Consider the following 15,950-nt stretch of genomic DNA (forward strand, 5'->3'; position numbering starts at 1 on the left):
TCAAAACATTTTGTTAAATAGTTATTGTAGTTACAGGAATAAACTTGGAGGAAGAAAAGGAAGATGACATGGTTTGACTCTGTGTCCCCACCCAAATCTCATCTTGTAGCTCCCATAATTCCCATGTGTTATGAGAGGAACCCAGTGGAAGATGACTGAGTTATGAGGGCAGGTCTTTCCTGTGCTGTTCTCATGATAGTGGATGGGACCAACAAGATCTGATGGTTTTCAAAACAGGAGTTGCCCTGCACAAGCTCTCTCTTTGCCTACTGCCATCCATGTAAGATGGACTTGCTCCTCCTTGCCTTCTGCCATGGTTGTGAGGCTTCCCCAGCCACATGGAACTGTGAGTTCTCCATTAAGCCTCTTTGTAAATTGCCTGGTCTTGGGTATATGTTTATCAGCAGTGTGAAAACAGACTAATACAGAAGAGGATAATAATTCCTCATGAGCATTTACTATTTATCAAATATTTTAATGAGCAGTTTACCAGCACTATAATAGTTTACACTCTTTTAAAATCTCAATCCTAAAACACTAAAAGTACTACTGTTATTATACATATATTCTGATGTTTAAATTACTGAACCTCAAAAGAACTGAAATAATGTATTCAATTTCTTATAGCTATTAAGTGCCAGACCATTACCGATTAAAACCTGGGGCTACCTGACTCTAGAGCCAAAATTCTTAATCACTTTACTTTCCTAAGGAGATACTGTATCAGTCAACTCTCCATACATCAAGTCAATATATAATGTGTTGGTTACCATGAACTTGTATATACAAAACAGGTGTTTTTAAAAGCCTAAAATGGAGAAGCAGACAATGTTTGTGAACTGGAAGATTCACTATGTAAAGATATCATTTCTCCCTCAAAGTAATTTATAGATTCAATGCAATCCCAATTAATATCACTTCTTGTGGAATTTGACAAGCAGATTCTAAAAAGTGCATGAAAATGCAAAGAATCAAAAATAGCTGAGATACTTCAAAAAGAACAAGGTGGGAAGGTTTGCTCTCTCAAATAAAGCTAGCATAATTAAGACAGCATGGTATTGATGTATAAATAGAAAAACAGATTAACAGAAGAAACCAGAAAGGCCAGAAATAGTCTCGATTGATAACAAAGGTAGCACTGCAAAGCAGTGAAATAATGATATGAACAAGTGGATATATAAATATGATACATATCAAAAAGGCATATAAACAGTGTTTCTTACATATTTCTGAAGGAATAAACAATATAAACTGAAATAAGTTCAGGGTTTCATCAGCTTATTTTGTAAACATTGTGTATATTTCAGAATCTCCTCAAAGATGTAAAGGTCATAGTATTTGTAATTATTAAAGGTATTGCTCTAACAAAATACATAGCAATGTGTCTTCAGTATTGTGTAAAAATTAAGTTAGATTTTCTGGCCAGGCGTGGTGGCTCACTCCTGTAATTCTAACACTTAGGGAGGCCAAGGCAGGCGGATCACCTGAGGTCAGGAGTTCGAGACCAGCTTGGCCAAGATCATGAAACTCCATCTCTACTAAAAATAAAAATATTAGCTTGGTGTGGTGGCACATGCCTGTAGTCCCAGCTACTCAGAAAGGTGAGGCAGGAGAATCGCTTGAACCCGGGAGGTGGAGGTTGCAGTGAGCCGAGATCGCCCCATTGTACTCCAGCCTGGGTAACAGAGTAATACTCCATCTCAAAAAAAAAAAAGGAAAAATTAAGTTAGATTTTCTAAATCTAACTATGCAAGTGAAGAATGTATCTTTGACCATCTTGCTTCTTTTATCTTTATTCCATTCCTTTTTGTCATCTTACTACACTAATTACCCCATCTATATTGTTTTACTCATCAAAAAAAAAAAAAAAAAAGTCTTCCATTAACCATTCCTTCTGGCAAGCAATGATAGCAACAACAAGGCCTTGTAAGGAGTAATTAAATACTTCCTGTTTCTGCTTCTGCATTCTATATTTATTCTTCCATCTGCTACAAACTGTATTCTACATTCACTGCTTTATAAAACTGCAGTCTCAAAGTTAGTTGTAGACATCTGTATGTAGAGATATGGCATAACAGATACCCTAAAGGGTCTTACCCATACTGTACAATTAAATTTTGAGAAATTGAAACAACTGTCCCTTAAATACACTGCTAATTTCAGGGGGAAAAAAAAGTGAGGAAATTCTTTAAGGACAAAAACAAAGTCTGAAACCCAACTTGGGCCATTAAGTAAACACAAAATCTGCTTGCGCTGAGGACAAGTTCCCATATCAGACCATGGGTTAGGAAGATATGATTTGGGTTCTCTTTAAAGTCATTCCCTGCAAAGAACTTTAAGAGATTCAAATGAACCCTCTTGATGGGAGCGCCTTGTAAATCCCATATTGAAGCATGAAACTCTAAGTTAGCTTAGATAATCTTAGATGGATTCTATACTGCACTTCTCACAAAAATAATTGAAAATTTTTGGGGGATGAAACATCTCTAATATAGTGTCTTGGGAGTTCCACACTTTAAGGTCAACCAAGAATGAGCTCCTCTCCCCGACAAAAAAAATTATCAAACATACAAGGCAATAAGCACTAGATGACTTTTGAGACTAGAATTGTCAACAAGTAGAAATATTGTTTTCAATGAAATGTTGAAATAAATCAAATATGAAATATAAAATAATAGCAAGTAAAAAAAGATTATGAGAAATAACTAAGCATATTTTAAATAGAACCAAAAAGAGTTTTGGAAAATAAAATGGAAATTTTAAGTAGTCAATGAGTAAAGATAATTTAGATGCAGATGAATTTAAAACAAGTGAATTGGAAGAAACTTCTGAAGCTTTCCCCAGAAGGCAGCAAGGACAAGCACATGGAAAATTTGAATGAAGTGCTAACAGATGTAGAGAATAGTATGAAAAGCTAATATTATCTCAGTAGAGACTTAACGTCAGAGAGGCAATATTTGAAGTGGTATTGGCTGAGAATTTTCCTAAACTGAAGACAGAAATGAATTCCAGGCAGCAGAATTTATATAAAAATAAAGATAAATAGAAAATCACACCTAGAAACATTGTAATGAAAGCTAACGTCAAAGGTTAGTCAATGAGAGAGCCCCTGTGAAGGATAGCAACTGACTGATAGCAGACATCTGAACAGTTAAAATGTAAGCAATAAGAGAGTGAATTTTCAAAGTGGTAAGAGAAAAGGATTGTCAACCTAGAAATGCATAAGCAGCTAAATTATGTTTTAAGAATGAGGGTGAAAAAAGTTTTTTTTAAACTACGAGAATTTATAGCTAACTGACCTGCTTAAAAGAATGTATAAATGATGCATTTTGGGAAACAAAAAAAAATGATTGATCTCAAAAGGGAGGAAAAAAAGACTAAAATCCTATTATGAATAGTGAACAAATGGATTGATTTAAAATGTACACAAATCTTTTTTAAGTTCTTAAAATGTTAATAAAAATGCTTATTTGAGGGATTAAAAAAAGAAAACCAAAACACTAGACAACAGCATGTAAGTAGGGTAAGAAATTATTAATAATAAAATCCCCAAAATACAGTGTTGGAAGTAATTAGGATATTTATTAACTTTAGGCTTTGTTAAATTTAGCATGTAAAAAAATTTTCAGGGGTGTTATGGGCTGAGTTTTGCCTCCCCAAAATATATATGTTTAAATTTTAACCCCCAGTAGCTCAGAACATGACTATATTTAGAAATAGTCTCTAAATGGGTAATTAAGTTTAAAGGATGCCATTGCAGGAGTCCCTAACCCAACATGGCTATTGTCTTTGTAGGAAGGGGAGATTAGAACAGAGACACATCTGAAGGGAAGACCATGAGAAGACACTGGAAGAAGATGGCCCTCTATAAGCCAATGGGAGAGGCCTCAGAAGAAATCGACCTTGCCAATAGCTTGACCTTGGAGTTCTAACCTCTAGAATTGTGAGAAAATAATTCTGTTCCTTAAGCCTCCCAGTCTGTAGTACTTTATTTTGGCAGCCCTGGCAAATTAATACAAAGTAATAAAATATAGATTATAACTTTCAAACCAGAAAAAAGAATAACATGGAATAAAAACAAAATCAAACAAAAAAGGGAAGAAAGAAGAGAAATCACATACACAAAGCAAAAAGTAAAATAGTGTAACTTCAAGAATATCAAAAATCACAATAAACTCACTAAATTAAAAGCAGGTTGTCAGACTGAATTAAAAAACAAATAAAATCCAACTATATTTCTTTTACGAGAGACAGGCATTAAAGCATAAGAACAATGAAAGTTAAAAGAAAACACACATGGCAGAAAAGATTTATCAAGCAAATACTGAACAAAAGAAATCTTGTGTACCTATATTAATATGAGACACATTTGACTTTATGACCAAAAACCGTAAGAATAAATAGGGTTGGTGTATAAGCATTCCAGATTTCAATGCACCAAACAAAATAGTCTCAAAATATACAAAGCAAAATTGGATTAAATTAAAAAGTGAAACTGACAAGCCTACCTTTATAATGGAATTAGAAGAGAAAAAAAGTAAAGATCAATGACTAATACCGATGGTTCAGAAGACATTACCCTTGGTTATGACATTTGACCATTGCAGAACAGCCATTGATAAAACTGGCCCAATGAATTATGTGATTAGCTGTCACAGGGATGAGATTTAGAAGCTTAGAAGCAATTTAATAGCCTTTAGGATTTCTGCTGGCATACTGAATTCTACAACTGGTTGTATTTGTGATATTCCTGTTTATACTAAATCCAACTTTTAGATACTACTCACAAAGGTCAACTAATGTAACTATAACAGCTCCAGTGAAGTTAAACTTTGGTCCCTTTACCCTAATCCCTCCACCCTGTCCACAGAAAGAGAAAGGAAAATCCAGAAGAAAATAAAAAGACAGAGTCAAAGTGTAGACCTTGTTTTCTCACCGCTGATCCCCAAACTAAGGGCATGCCTAAGATGAGCCTGGGGAGAGAGTTTTATACTGCTTAAGAAAGTTATGATTTGGATTGACCAATCTTTCAGATTTTTTTTAGTTCTTTAAGTGAATTGTACTTAACAAACTGGAATGTTTGAAATGGTCAGAAAGCTATAAGCAACTGCTCAAGATATCAGCTAGTGATAGGGAAGGAGATGCAGTAGCGTATGCCTGAAGTAATAAGTAAATTATTAAGAAAACAGTTTATTATTTATGTTATTAGTCTATATAGCCACCTATCATGCTTGTTGTTTGTTTGTTTTTAAGTAAAGAGAATTATTTAAGAGAAAAACCTCACTGAGTTGAGTGGCCTGGGTTTAAGTCTGATTCTTTTCAGTTTTTCCCACTCTGTAAAATGAAGAAACCGTCCCAAATGATCTAGTCTTTCAGCTGTGACATGCCATGGTTTCTACAAATATTTTACTTATTTCCAAAGAAACAGAGTTCTGAAAGAGAAACCTCAAAGAACAAATGGAAAATAAAGGAAATAAAATGAACAAAACATTCTGAACCCATAAACATGGTACAACAATAATGAAAGTACAGAAGAAAAACAAACAAACAAAAAACCATTCTCTTCTAGGCAAAGTATTTATATTTGAATTTGCATTTTAAAAAACTTTAAGAAAATTTAATATAAATGTGCATGCATCTATATATACTTACAATAAAAAAGTCAAAAGACCAAAAACCATTATTTTTTCTCCACTTGTGAAAGATGAATGAAAGCACGTATGTGAGGAATATAAGAGAAGCTGCACAACCAATTATGCATACCACCTGCAAAGAATAAGGATCAACGGCAAGATTAGAAATGGCAAGTCATAGACGGAAAGAGAAGGGGAGAGAATCAGGTCATAAAGCTGCCTAAGGCAATTTTCTTATTTTCTTGCATATTACATGCCTTTTGCTAATGAGAAAACATTCATGAAAATGAATTTTCATTTTGATTCTACTATTATAATTGGCCTGGGGAAAAAGTGATGACTTACCAAAACAAAAGTGCGTTCCCATGAAAACTGGAATCCCAGAAAGATGAAGTAGTAAATTAAATGTATTGAAAGGAGAATCAAGAAGTGTAATGGAATGTCCACCAGTGCCTGTCCACACCAGTATGCTGAAGGCCAAAGGCCTGAAATCCATAACTGGGATTGAACTTTTTTCTGACAAAGAAATAGAAGGGATAGAGAAAGGGATCTTAGTTTGAAAAGATTTTGTGGTTATGTAAAAAAAAAAAAGTTTAATAAATTTTAGAAATAGTATGTTATAGTGTCTGTGTGACAAAAAGCATTCTCCTAAGTGTCTAGCATCCTCAATGGAAATGTGTAGTTATTGGTTCAACATGAAAGTCTCAGCTATTTTTAAAGTTCATTTACCCATTGGTACAGATTAATGAAGATGACTATACTATATATTTTTAAAGCCCAGTTTATTAAAGCATAGTTAAATAATTGGAAACATTGTATGGCTGACATTTCATGCCATAGTTAAAAATCTAAATTCCCTTTGGAACTGTGAAATAACTGCATGGATCAAACAGTACCACATCTTCATCTCTGAAGTTTATTTAGCATGGTTTCCCTTACAGCTGAGGCAATTTTATTGTGCTAAATGGTAAACTTTCTGACTTCTTTGAAATCATGTGTTTACTATAATCTATAATGATATTAGATTTTAATGTATGTGTAAACACATTAACCAAAGTACAACCCTGTGTGTATGAAACAATAAAATTCCAATTACTAAAGTCTGATAAAATCAATCTCAATCTCTCTGATTTCCTCTCTCTCTCTCTTTCTTACTTTATAATCGCTGATGCTGCTCATGCCGATAAAAGGAGAAATGCAGTTTGTGATCAACAACAGAAATATGGACCCATCTATAAAATCAAGACCCAGCACTATGTCATCCTGAAAAATGAAAACACATCAGTAAGTTGTTGCAATTGTTACAAATTATACAAACACTATACGATACGTTTCTGGGAAATAATGAAAAACTCTGGAAGCATTCACCTGATTTAAGAAGCAAAGAGACAAGCAAACATGTTTTGTTAAACTTAGTGGCAGGTTCCATTCCCAGGAACAGGATGATATAAAAGAAATTCAAAATCTCAGTTTTATATGTATATATATAGTAGTCTTCTGTTTCCACAGGGGATATATTCCAAGACCCCAAGTGAATGCCTGAAACCTCGATAGTACCAAACCCTATACATATTATGTTTTTTTAAATCTGATAACTGAAATGGCTACTAAGTGACTAATGTGTAACCTATACAGTGTGGACACACCAAACAAAGGAATGATTCACTTCCTGGGTGTGAAGCAGGAAGGGCAAGATTTCATCATGCTACTCAAAACGGCATGCAATTAAAACATATGAATTGTTTATTTCTGGAATTTTCTGTTTAATATTTTAGAACCACAGTTGACCAAAGGTAACTGAAACATCAGAAAGCAAAATCACTGTGAAGGGGGTCTACTGTACTTACAGGGCATGAGCAGTTTCTCTTCTACATTTGCATCTGATACTTTAGGGAGCTACAGTTATCATCTCTGAAGCACTGAGTTAAACTGTCATTTGTTCCAGTTCTCTATTTCCAAGTTGGCCTCTAATAGTAACTGTTGTGAAGCTGGACTTTCGCTTAGGCATTATGCCTACCTACGTGCCAGATGTAATTAGAAGAGAGCAAATCTTCCCTGCCTAAACAATTTGACTTCTAGAATTGTTTAAATTAAACAATTGTCAAGGCATTGAGGGGTCTTTACGTTTTTTTCCAGACGCTGTAATTTATTATTATTATGACAAAAAAAAAAAAAAGCTAAAGAAAAGGAGTGCAGAAAAGATAAGTTTTTGTCATAAATGCAGGTGCGGGTGGAAGGGCAAAAAAGAAGCAATGAAAAGGTTGTTCTAAGAGCATTAGTAAAGACGTGGGAAGAACCAGATTACCAGGGGCTAAACAAATGCACAATCATCAGTGTAAGGGAAGGGGAACACTTGAGACTCCATATCCCTGCTTCCCAGTATCACCCCTGGGAAGGGGTATTACCCATCTTGTTGATCCTGTTGCCTGATATTAAATGGACCAATGTCATTGGTTGATGCACATATCTGTTTTCCTCTCTGAGAATGGGACAAGATTTCATCGTGCTACTCAGAACAGTGTGCAATTTAAAACTGATAAATTGTTTATTTCTAGAATTTTCTACTTAATATTTTTCAACCACAGTTGACCAAGGGTAACTGAAACCACAGAAAGCAAAATCAGGGATAAGGGAGACTACTGTACTTACAGTGTACAAGCAGTTTGGGTCCAACTAAATAGATACATTTTTCCTCCTTTATATCCTGTACTCTCTACTTGGGGGTACAGCTTAATTTGCTACCCTAAATCTCTGCTTTTCTTTGCTCCCCCATCTCTCTTCTGCGTATCCTCTCCTTCATCCTAATGATTCCCAAAGTATGCATCATCTCTATCTACTTCTCTGGGTTCCTTGCTTTTAAAATATTCTACAGAAAGTATCTATTTGGGTATACTCTGCTTTATCTAATATACTAAGTCAAAAACTAATACTAGCATCTCCTCCAAATAAACTTTCCTTTTCCACTTCCCCATTTCTATCAGTTTTGTTACTGTTTCAATTTCCTAAGCTACAAAATTGTCTTCTTACATGCATAACTCTTTTTTACACTTCTTTCAATCTGCCATTTAATGCTACTATTCTATGAAATTCACATGAGTTTTTCTTTTGTCACTTACTCCTCTTCCTGTATGCTGGTTCAGACATTTTTGTTAGCTTCTGTTGGTCCTTGACTGGCATTTGAATATTAATATATGATAGGAAGATTGGGGGTCCAGATACACAGAAGGTCAGAGCTAACCAATGAAAGTCATTATTAGGCAGAGTTCTAATACAGACATTGGAACCCTTCATCATTGAGATTCCAATGCCATATTAGAACTTAACTTGTGAATGTCCAATTACATTCCTTAGTATATTTCTATTTGCAACTTAAGTATATCAACTTCAGAGGCACTAGTGAAGACTAAATGAAATAATGTATACTGAGGCCAGATGCGGTGTCTCACACCTGTAATCCCAGCACTTTGAGAGGCTGAGGCGGGTGGATCACCTGAGGTCAGGGGTTTGAGGCCAGCCTGGCCAACGTGGTGAAACCCCATCTCTACTAAAAATGCAAAAAAATTAGCTGGGTGTGGTGGTGCATGCCTGTAATTCCAACTACTTGGGAGGCTGAGGCAGGTGAATCACTTGAACCCAGGAGGCGGAGGTTGCAGTGAGCCGAGATCTTGCCACTGCATGCCAGCCTGGGTGACAGAGTGAGACTCTGTCTCAAAAAAAAAACAAAAACAAAATGTGTATATACATATATATATATTTTTATATATTATATATATAGTGAAATACTAATATTTTTATTTGCTACATGTAGCATTTACTATATGGGAGGTGCTCAATAACTAAGAAGAGTCATTTTGAAGATGAAAGCAAGGATGAAAGCACTAGAATTTAAAACAGACCAGGAAGCAATATCAGGCAAGAACCAACAAGTAGCTAAGGAACAGATGACAACTAGCTTAGTGAAGTATACATTTCAAAGTCTAGAAGGATAATAAGAAATAAAAATGGCATAATTTTAAAATAGTGTGAAAATGAGGTTATTAAAAGAAGTCATGACAGCTTTAGAAGAACACCTGCAGCAATCAGAGGCAATGTACAGCCAAATCTAGAGGAACGGGAGCCTCACAGAATTGTGGAGCTAGTGACTCTTCTATGCTGGTGGTTCTCTAAGTGTGGTCCCAGACCAGCAGCATCAACGTCACCTGGGTACTCCCTTGAAATGTGAGTTCTCAGACCTCATTAAATCAGAATCTCTGGGGATGGTGTCCAGTAATCTGTTTTAACAAGCCCAGCAGGTGATACTAGTGTATGTTAAAGTGGAAGCACCTCTGGTCTATGACTTCTGCTGGGATATAAATCAGCCCCAAGATTCGAGCTGTCCCCGAGAAAGGAAGTTATTAAATCTGAGTAAAAGGGAAATTATGACTGAAAATAAAAATAAATTATCCTCCACAGTGGGTGAGCAATAAAATATACTATACTAATCCCTATTCTTACTATAATTGATTATTTTGTTTGGCTATGCATGAGTAAAAGAATGAATAATTATGGTTTTCTTTCAAAAGAAAATACCTGTTTCTGGCAAAAATGCAACAACTAGAAAAAGACTGAAATTCTTATCTTTCCTAAAGAAACATAATTTCCATTTGAATATTTTAAAAGTTATTCATGAGGGACTAAGAGAGAACTCAGCTTCCCTGGATCCACAGGAGACAATTTAATATCCAAATTGCTTCCTTGACAAGCCCTCCTAACATTAATTTTGTCTAGATTGATATACATTGCAAGAGAAGAAAGTTATGTATCTATGCATTGTCTCCTCTGTCTTCTGATTCGGTTTAGCAAAAAAGTAAATTAAAGAGCTCTATCTGTTGAACCCCGGAAGTGGAGGTTGCAGTGAGTCGAGATCACACCATTGCACTCCAGCTTGGGTGACAAGAGCAAAACTCTATCTCAAAGAAAAAAAAAAAAAGAGAGAGAGAGCTCTATCCGAACCTCGTCAAAAGGGAAGAATAAGAACCCCATGTAAGAGACCTACCTAACATGTTGGAGCAATCAACAATGAATGTATTTGATGTCTGGCGGTAATATGCTAAGACAAATATTCTGTGAGTTCATGAGTAATAATCTTAGTAAGCAGATTCAGAAACTAAACTCAGGTAACTGGTGGGTCCCCCTGGGGCCCACTGGCCACTTGAGACCCATTCAGCTCTGTGCAGGGTGAAAGTCTACCTGGAAAAGATAAATGTGTGTCTCATTGCATCTGAAGCAAAAGCCTCCACAGTAACTTCTTTCCTCAGCTCCATTTCTATTTACTCCACCAAAGGATTAACATAACATTCCCCAAAACACTGGGAAAAAGAAAGGAAGAAGGAAGAAGCAGAAGCAGAAGAGTCAAAAGGAAAGGTACCCTCTATCAGACTGCAGGTGATAAGGAGGGTCAACCCAGGCTACTTTCTGCAGGAGCAGAATTTCTTTTCTTTCTTTCTTTCTTTTTTTTTTTTTTTTGAAACGGAGTCTCGCTCTGTCGTCCAGGCTGGAGTGCAGTGGCACAATCTCGGTTTACTGCAAGCTCCGCCTCCCAGGTTCACGCCATTCTCCTGTCTCAGCCTCCAGAGTAGCTGGGACTACAGGCGCCCGCCACCGCTCCCGGCTAATTTTTGTATTTTTAGTAGAGACGGGGTTTCACCATGGTCTCGATCTCCTGACCTCGTGATCCGCCCGCCCCGGCCTCCCAAAGTGTTGGGATTACAGGCGTGAGCCACCGCGCCCGGCCGCAGAATTTCTTTATCTTGATATTCTCTATGGAATTCTCTTTGGCAGCACCCAGAGGCCCCGGCAAGCTTCCTGCTACCATTGAGGGGAAAACGCCAAATACTGTCTTTCTTCCTCCAGAGCTGTCTCATGCTCAGCCAGACCTACTTTCCCTACAGAAAGGGAAAGTTTTTTTTATTAAATGCAGGGTGAACTACAGCGGTTTGCACTCAGTAAACCCAGAATACATTTAATTCTGAAAAATCCAAAAACCCTTTATATAATATTACTTAAAAGCTGCAAGATAATTTTTATGTCTTTACTGTAATGGAGTGAAGAGTTTGTCTGACAAAGGCTAACTGTAACATGCTTCACAGTAATTATAATAATGGTTCATGGTTGTGTGATACATTAAACACTTTTGAAAATAATATCTTAGTTGAATGTTACATCTACTTTATGAGGTAGAAAAAACAAGTATTAAAATAAAAAATTTTTTTAAATAGGACTATTACAGATTATCTGCTTGTAGTTCCCATCTTGCAGAAGAGAAAGCTGTGCCGTAATGGTAATAAACGGTGCACAGCATGACTGGTTATCCAGTCTACCCACTCATTCATCCATTCAACAAACACTTATAGAGCTTCTGCTCCATACAATGCATCATCCTTTGTGCTAGAAATAAGTCAAGTATATTTATTACTCTCAAGAAGTTCATATTTGAAAAACAATGACAAACTCAGTCTGAACTCAGTTCCACTGAAAAATAAATTAGGAGGTCTTTAAACATTAAAGCATCTGCTGAAAAGTCCTGGAGGATGTTAGAAGGAGGTTGATTAAAAAAAAAAAAAAAAAGGCGAGACAACATTGATTCTATATTAAAAGTAAACAAGACTAAATAAAGGCACGATTAACTCTGGAAGTATTGGGAAATAGATGAAATTATATTAGATATCACTCTTGAGGAATTACTAGAACTAAGTTTTGATTGTATTTTTCTTATTTTTGCTCTGAACTGGTAGCACATTGCTATTACCATCTAGAGAGACAGTGTACTGTTTTATATTAGATAGTTTCTGCACTTACAATTAAATCACCCTATCTCATTTGCAGAAAACTAGAGTTTGCATTATACAGTATTAATTTCTTATTATGCAATTTTCCAATAAAATTTCATTATCTAAAACCACTATGCATATTCTCGCTAACATCCACATGATTTCTATAATTTTTCCCTTTTTTATCTATCATAATTAAACACATCGGTTAGGAATTATTTGACAATTTAGAAAGGATAACCAAATTGCATCTGATCAAAAATTGCACTTCACACCCTAAGTTGTAAAACATAAAGAAGCCAAACCCAAAAAGGCACTGCAGAATTTAAAATGAAGAACAATAGAACTGTTAAAAAATCATAATTTCAGGATTAGACCATATTTTATCATAAATCCCTTTGTGGTAGAGATATACATAGACATATGTGGGTGTCTATAAATACAGTCACACTTTTGCATTTGCATTAATCAGTGTATATGTCTTATATTCATCTAATTCTCCAGGGAAATCTGACAATCTGACATAAAATTAAGGATTTAGGTTTAAGGTATCTCTGGTATTCTTCATTTCCAAGCAAATCCATTCATTGATTTCAGTAAACATGCATTGAGTACCTAGTAAGTTGTATATGGTAAACCAAAGTCAAAATTATGAGTTTTCAACAGTCCTGTGATATTTTATCTTTTATTTTAAATTCTGCAGTGTCCTTTTGGATCTTGGTTCTTCTAATATTCGTGTTGGGCTGTAATTCTTGATCAGACAAGATTTTAAACTAGAGGGTTGAGGCCAGCCATAAAACATAACTCAACAGAATACAAAGTCTTAATAAATGTAATGGAAAAAATAGATCAGGATAAGGGTTAGGAAGTGATAGGTTACATCTAATTTACTAAGAATTACATACTTAAATTTTTCCATAAAACTTTTGAATTTTAAAAATTTAATTAGACTAAACATAAAAGTACTTGAAAGACTCTTGATCTTTCAGAATAAGTAATAGCAAACGTGTATTTGAATGTTTCCTCTTTCCTTTACAGGAATGTAAGCTCTGTGTGGGTGAGATTTTTGTCTATTCTATTCATGCTGTATTCTCAACATCAGAAGTACCAGCAAATAGTACACTCGGGAAGTAGTTATTGAATAAATTTAAATTGGTATATATATTTATACGTATATGTGTGTGTGTGTGTATATATATATATATATATATATATATATATATATATATGCACCATGCTATGTTCTAGGTACTCAGTAAATTCATTTAATCTTCATAATAATTCTATAAAGTAGGTACTATTACACTCCCTATTTTGCAGATGAAGACACAAAGGCAAGGAGTAGCTAACAAACTTGCTGTTAAGTGGCAGAAGCAGGATTTGAACTCACGTGGTAGACTCTAGAGCCCTCATCCTTTATCCCTCTGCTGTGTTGCCTCTTATATAAATCAATACTCTACTTACACGAGAAAATGACGTGCTCTCCGTTTGAATAAGCTCCGTGAAGTTAAAAATTCCAATAAGGGCATTGCTAACAATTCCCATAAGAACAGGAAAACAATTCAATTTGTTGGTATTACATGCAACTGAAAATCTGTAATCCTTAAAAAAAAGTACACAAATATAAGTTCTAAATTCTTAGAGTAAATATATTTATTGTATACTTTGTATATAACCAGAGTGGAATTAGAGTAAGGAGACTATAATTTTTCTTTGACGCTTCTGCCTCCTTTGAATTGGGACAAGGATGCATTATTTTTGTAATTCAAGTGACTTGTTTTGTAAATGAAATGGATTAACATTTACTAACATGAAAAGATGTCAAATATTTACATTTTATGTGACAAATAAAGTTTCAAGCCTCCTCTAATATGATGCCAATTTGGAAAACATATTTAAATTCCCTATCGTTCCAAGTATTAGGATGTGGCCAAAAAAAAAAAAAAAAAAAAAAACCACTCATCATAAAACAGTGCATTGAAGCAAACATACCTTCTGGTCACCAGACACTATGATGGCTCCATTGTAGGAGGGATCATCTGAGCCATTTCTGTTTCTAAAGTCATCTATTTCCAAAACTATATCCTGACGCTTCAGTGAATGCACGAGGTCTTCAATATTTGATCCTAATGTAGTGGAAGAAAGGCAACATGAAAAAAAAAAAAAGCAAGAAACTCAAAGTCAAAGCTTAAAATAATGATTCCCAATCGTGTTAAGAAAAGCCCAGAATAGCTTAGTAAAGAGTCTTGCTCTTTAGGAGTACGATACTATTCATTCTGATGCTACGACATTAAGTTCCATTTACCATCTTCACTGTGACGGGCTCCTTCATTCTTTTCAGAAATATATTCGTTTAGCTTACAATTCTCACCAGGTGAAAAGAGTTTACGAAAAGAAGATTGCAATTCTCACAGGAAGGAAATTTGCTAGTAGTGACTTTTATAAACTTTACCAGAACCGTGTAATGTTTGTAATTATGAATAATACATACAAAATATACCTCATGACCCAGGCTTGTCCTAGTGATCCTATCAACCTTAAATGGCACTAACCTTGCCATGATATTTAAAGTACAAGTAACCCATTCAAAATATCTTTACGAAATTAAGTTAACTTGATATTTGCCATTGTGCCCATTAAGTTTTGTGACTTGACTTCCATCATAGATGGAAAGGAAGTCACATTGGTCAGAGGGAGAAGTCAAGCTATGATGCAGCCTCCACATGTGAATCAACCACCCCCCACCAAGGGAGCTCTGGATTTAAAATGACCCATCAGGGAGAGAATCCACAGACGCTTTGAAAGAGGCGGCTTGCAGCTGCAGGCTCCATGAGACAGCTGAAAAACTGAGTGTCCTAGGTGAGAAAGGGGAATGTCCACCCCAAACACACATCCTCACTGGGGAACCTGAAGGTCCAGATCACGGGAGGATTTTACCTTACCTGGAGCTAAGATGAATTTAGAAAGCCAAGCGAAATATAGTGGGAGAGGAAGCAGTGGGAAGAACCCTGTGGGCACTCTCAGCCCCTAGGGAAGCCATTTTTGACTTTGTCTCAGAGGGGTCCTTGGGGAGGGTTGCCAGTGGAATTGGGGAAAGACCACAGGGAGAAGGAAACTTCCAGCTGAACTTTGTAACAATTTCAGCCAAATGCATAGTTTCCTAGACAGAATCTTGGGGGAGGGCATCATCAGGGAGTGCAGACACGAGCACAGAAGCCATGGCAGGGGGAAGGCACATAACCCGAGAGCCTTGCTTGCTTTCTCAAAGGGAGTCTTGTAGAGTAGGGTGAATTCTCAGTCCTGCTCACCAGCTGCCTGGAAACAAACTCAGTTCTGTTGTAGGGGCATTGAGACCACCTTGTGGGCTGTGTGGGAACTGGGTGAGGCCTGTCACTGCCAGCTTTTCCCCACTTCCCTGGCGACCTACATGATGCAGCAGAAGCAGCCATAATCTCCATGGGATCATAACTCCACCCGCCACGCCCCACAGGAGCTGCAGCAAGCCCTG

The 15,950-nt window shown here is 36.0% G+C and overlaps 1 protein-coding gene across 1 annotated transcript in view; it reads right to left on the minus strand.

Annotated features, from left to right (window-relative positions):
• Nucleotides 1–15,950, minus strand: part of ABCA10 (ATP-binding cassette, sub-family A (ABC1), member 10) — a 92,795-nt gene that overhangs the window by 18,499 nt on the left and 58,346 nt on the right. The window contains exons 22-26 of the mRNA XM_011933821.1: nt 14,435–14,568; nt 13,907–14,044; nt 6,789–6,896; nt 5,979–6,149; nt 5,653–5,766 (exon numbers count right to left, since the gene is read on the minus strand). Coding sequence (XP_011789211.1) covers nt 5,653–5,766; nt 5,979–6,149; nt 6,789–6,896; nt 13,907–14,044; nt 14,435–14,568 — 665 coding nt within the window. The remainder of the gene's footprint in view (nt 1–5,652; nt 5,767–5,978; nt 6,150–6,788; nt 6,897–13,906; nt 14,045–14,434; nt 14,569–15,950) is intronic.

This window comes from Colobus angolensis, unplaced genomic scaffold (genome assembly GCF_000951035.1).
Source record: "Colobus angolensis palliatus isolate OR3802 unplaced genomic scaffold, Cang.pa_1.0 Scaffold1, whole genome shotgun sequence".
In the NCBI taxonomy this organism is placed as follows: Eukaryota; Metazoa; Chordata; class Mammalia; order Primates; family Cercopithecidae; genus Colobus; species Colobus angolensis.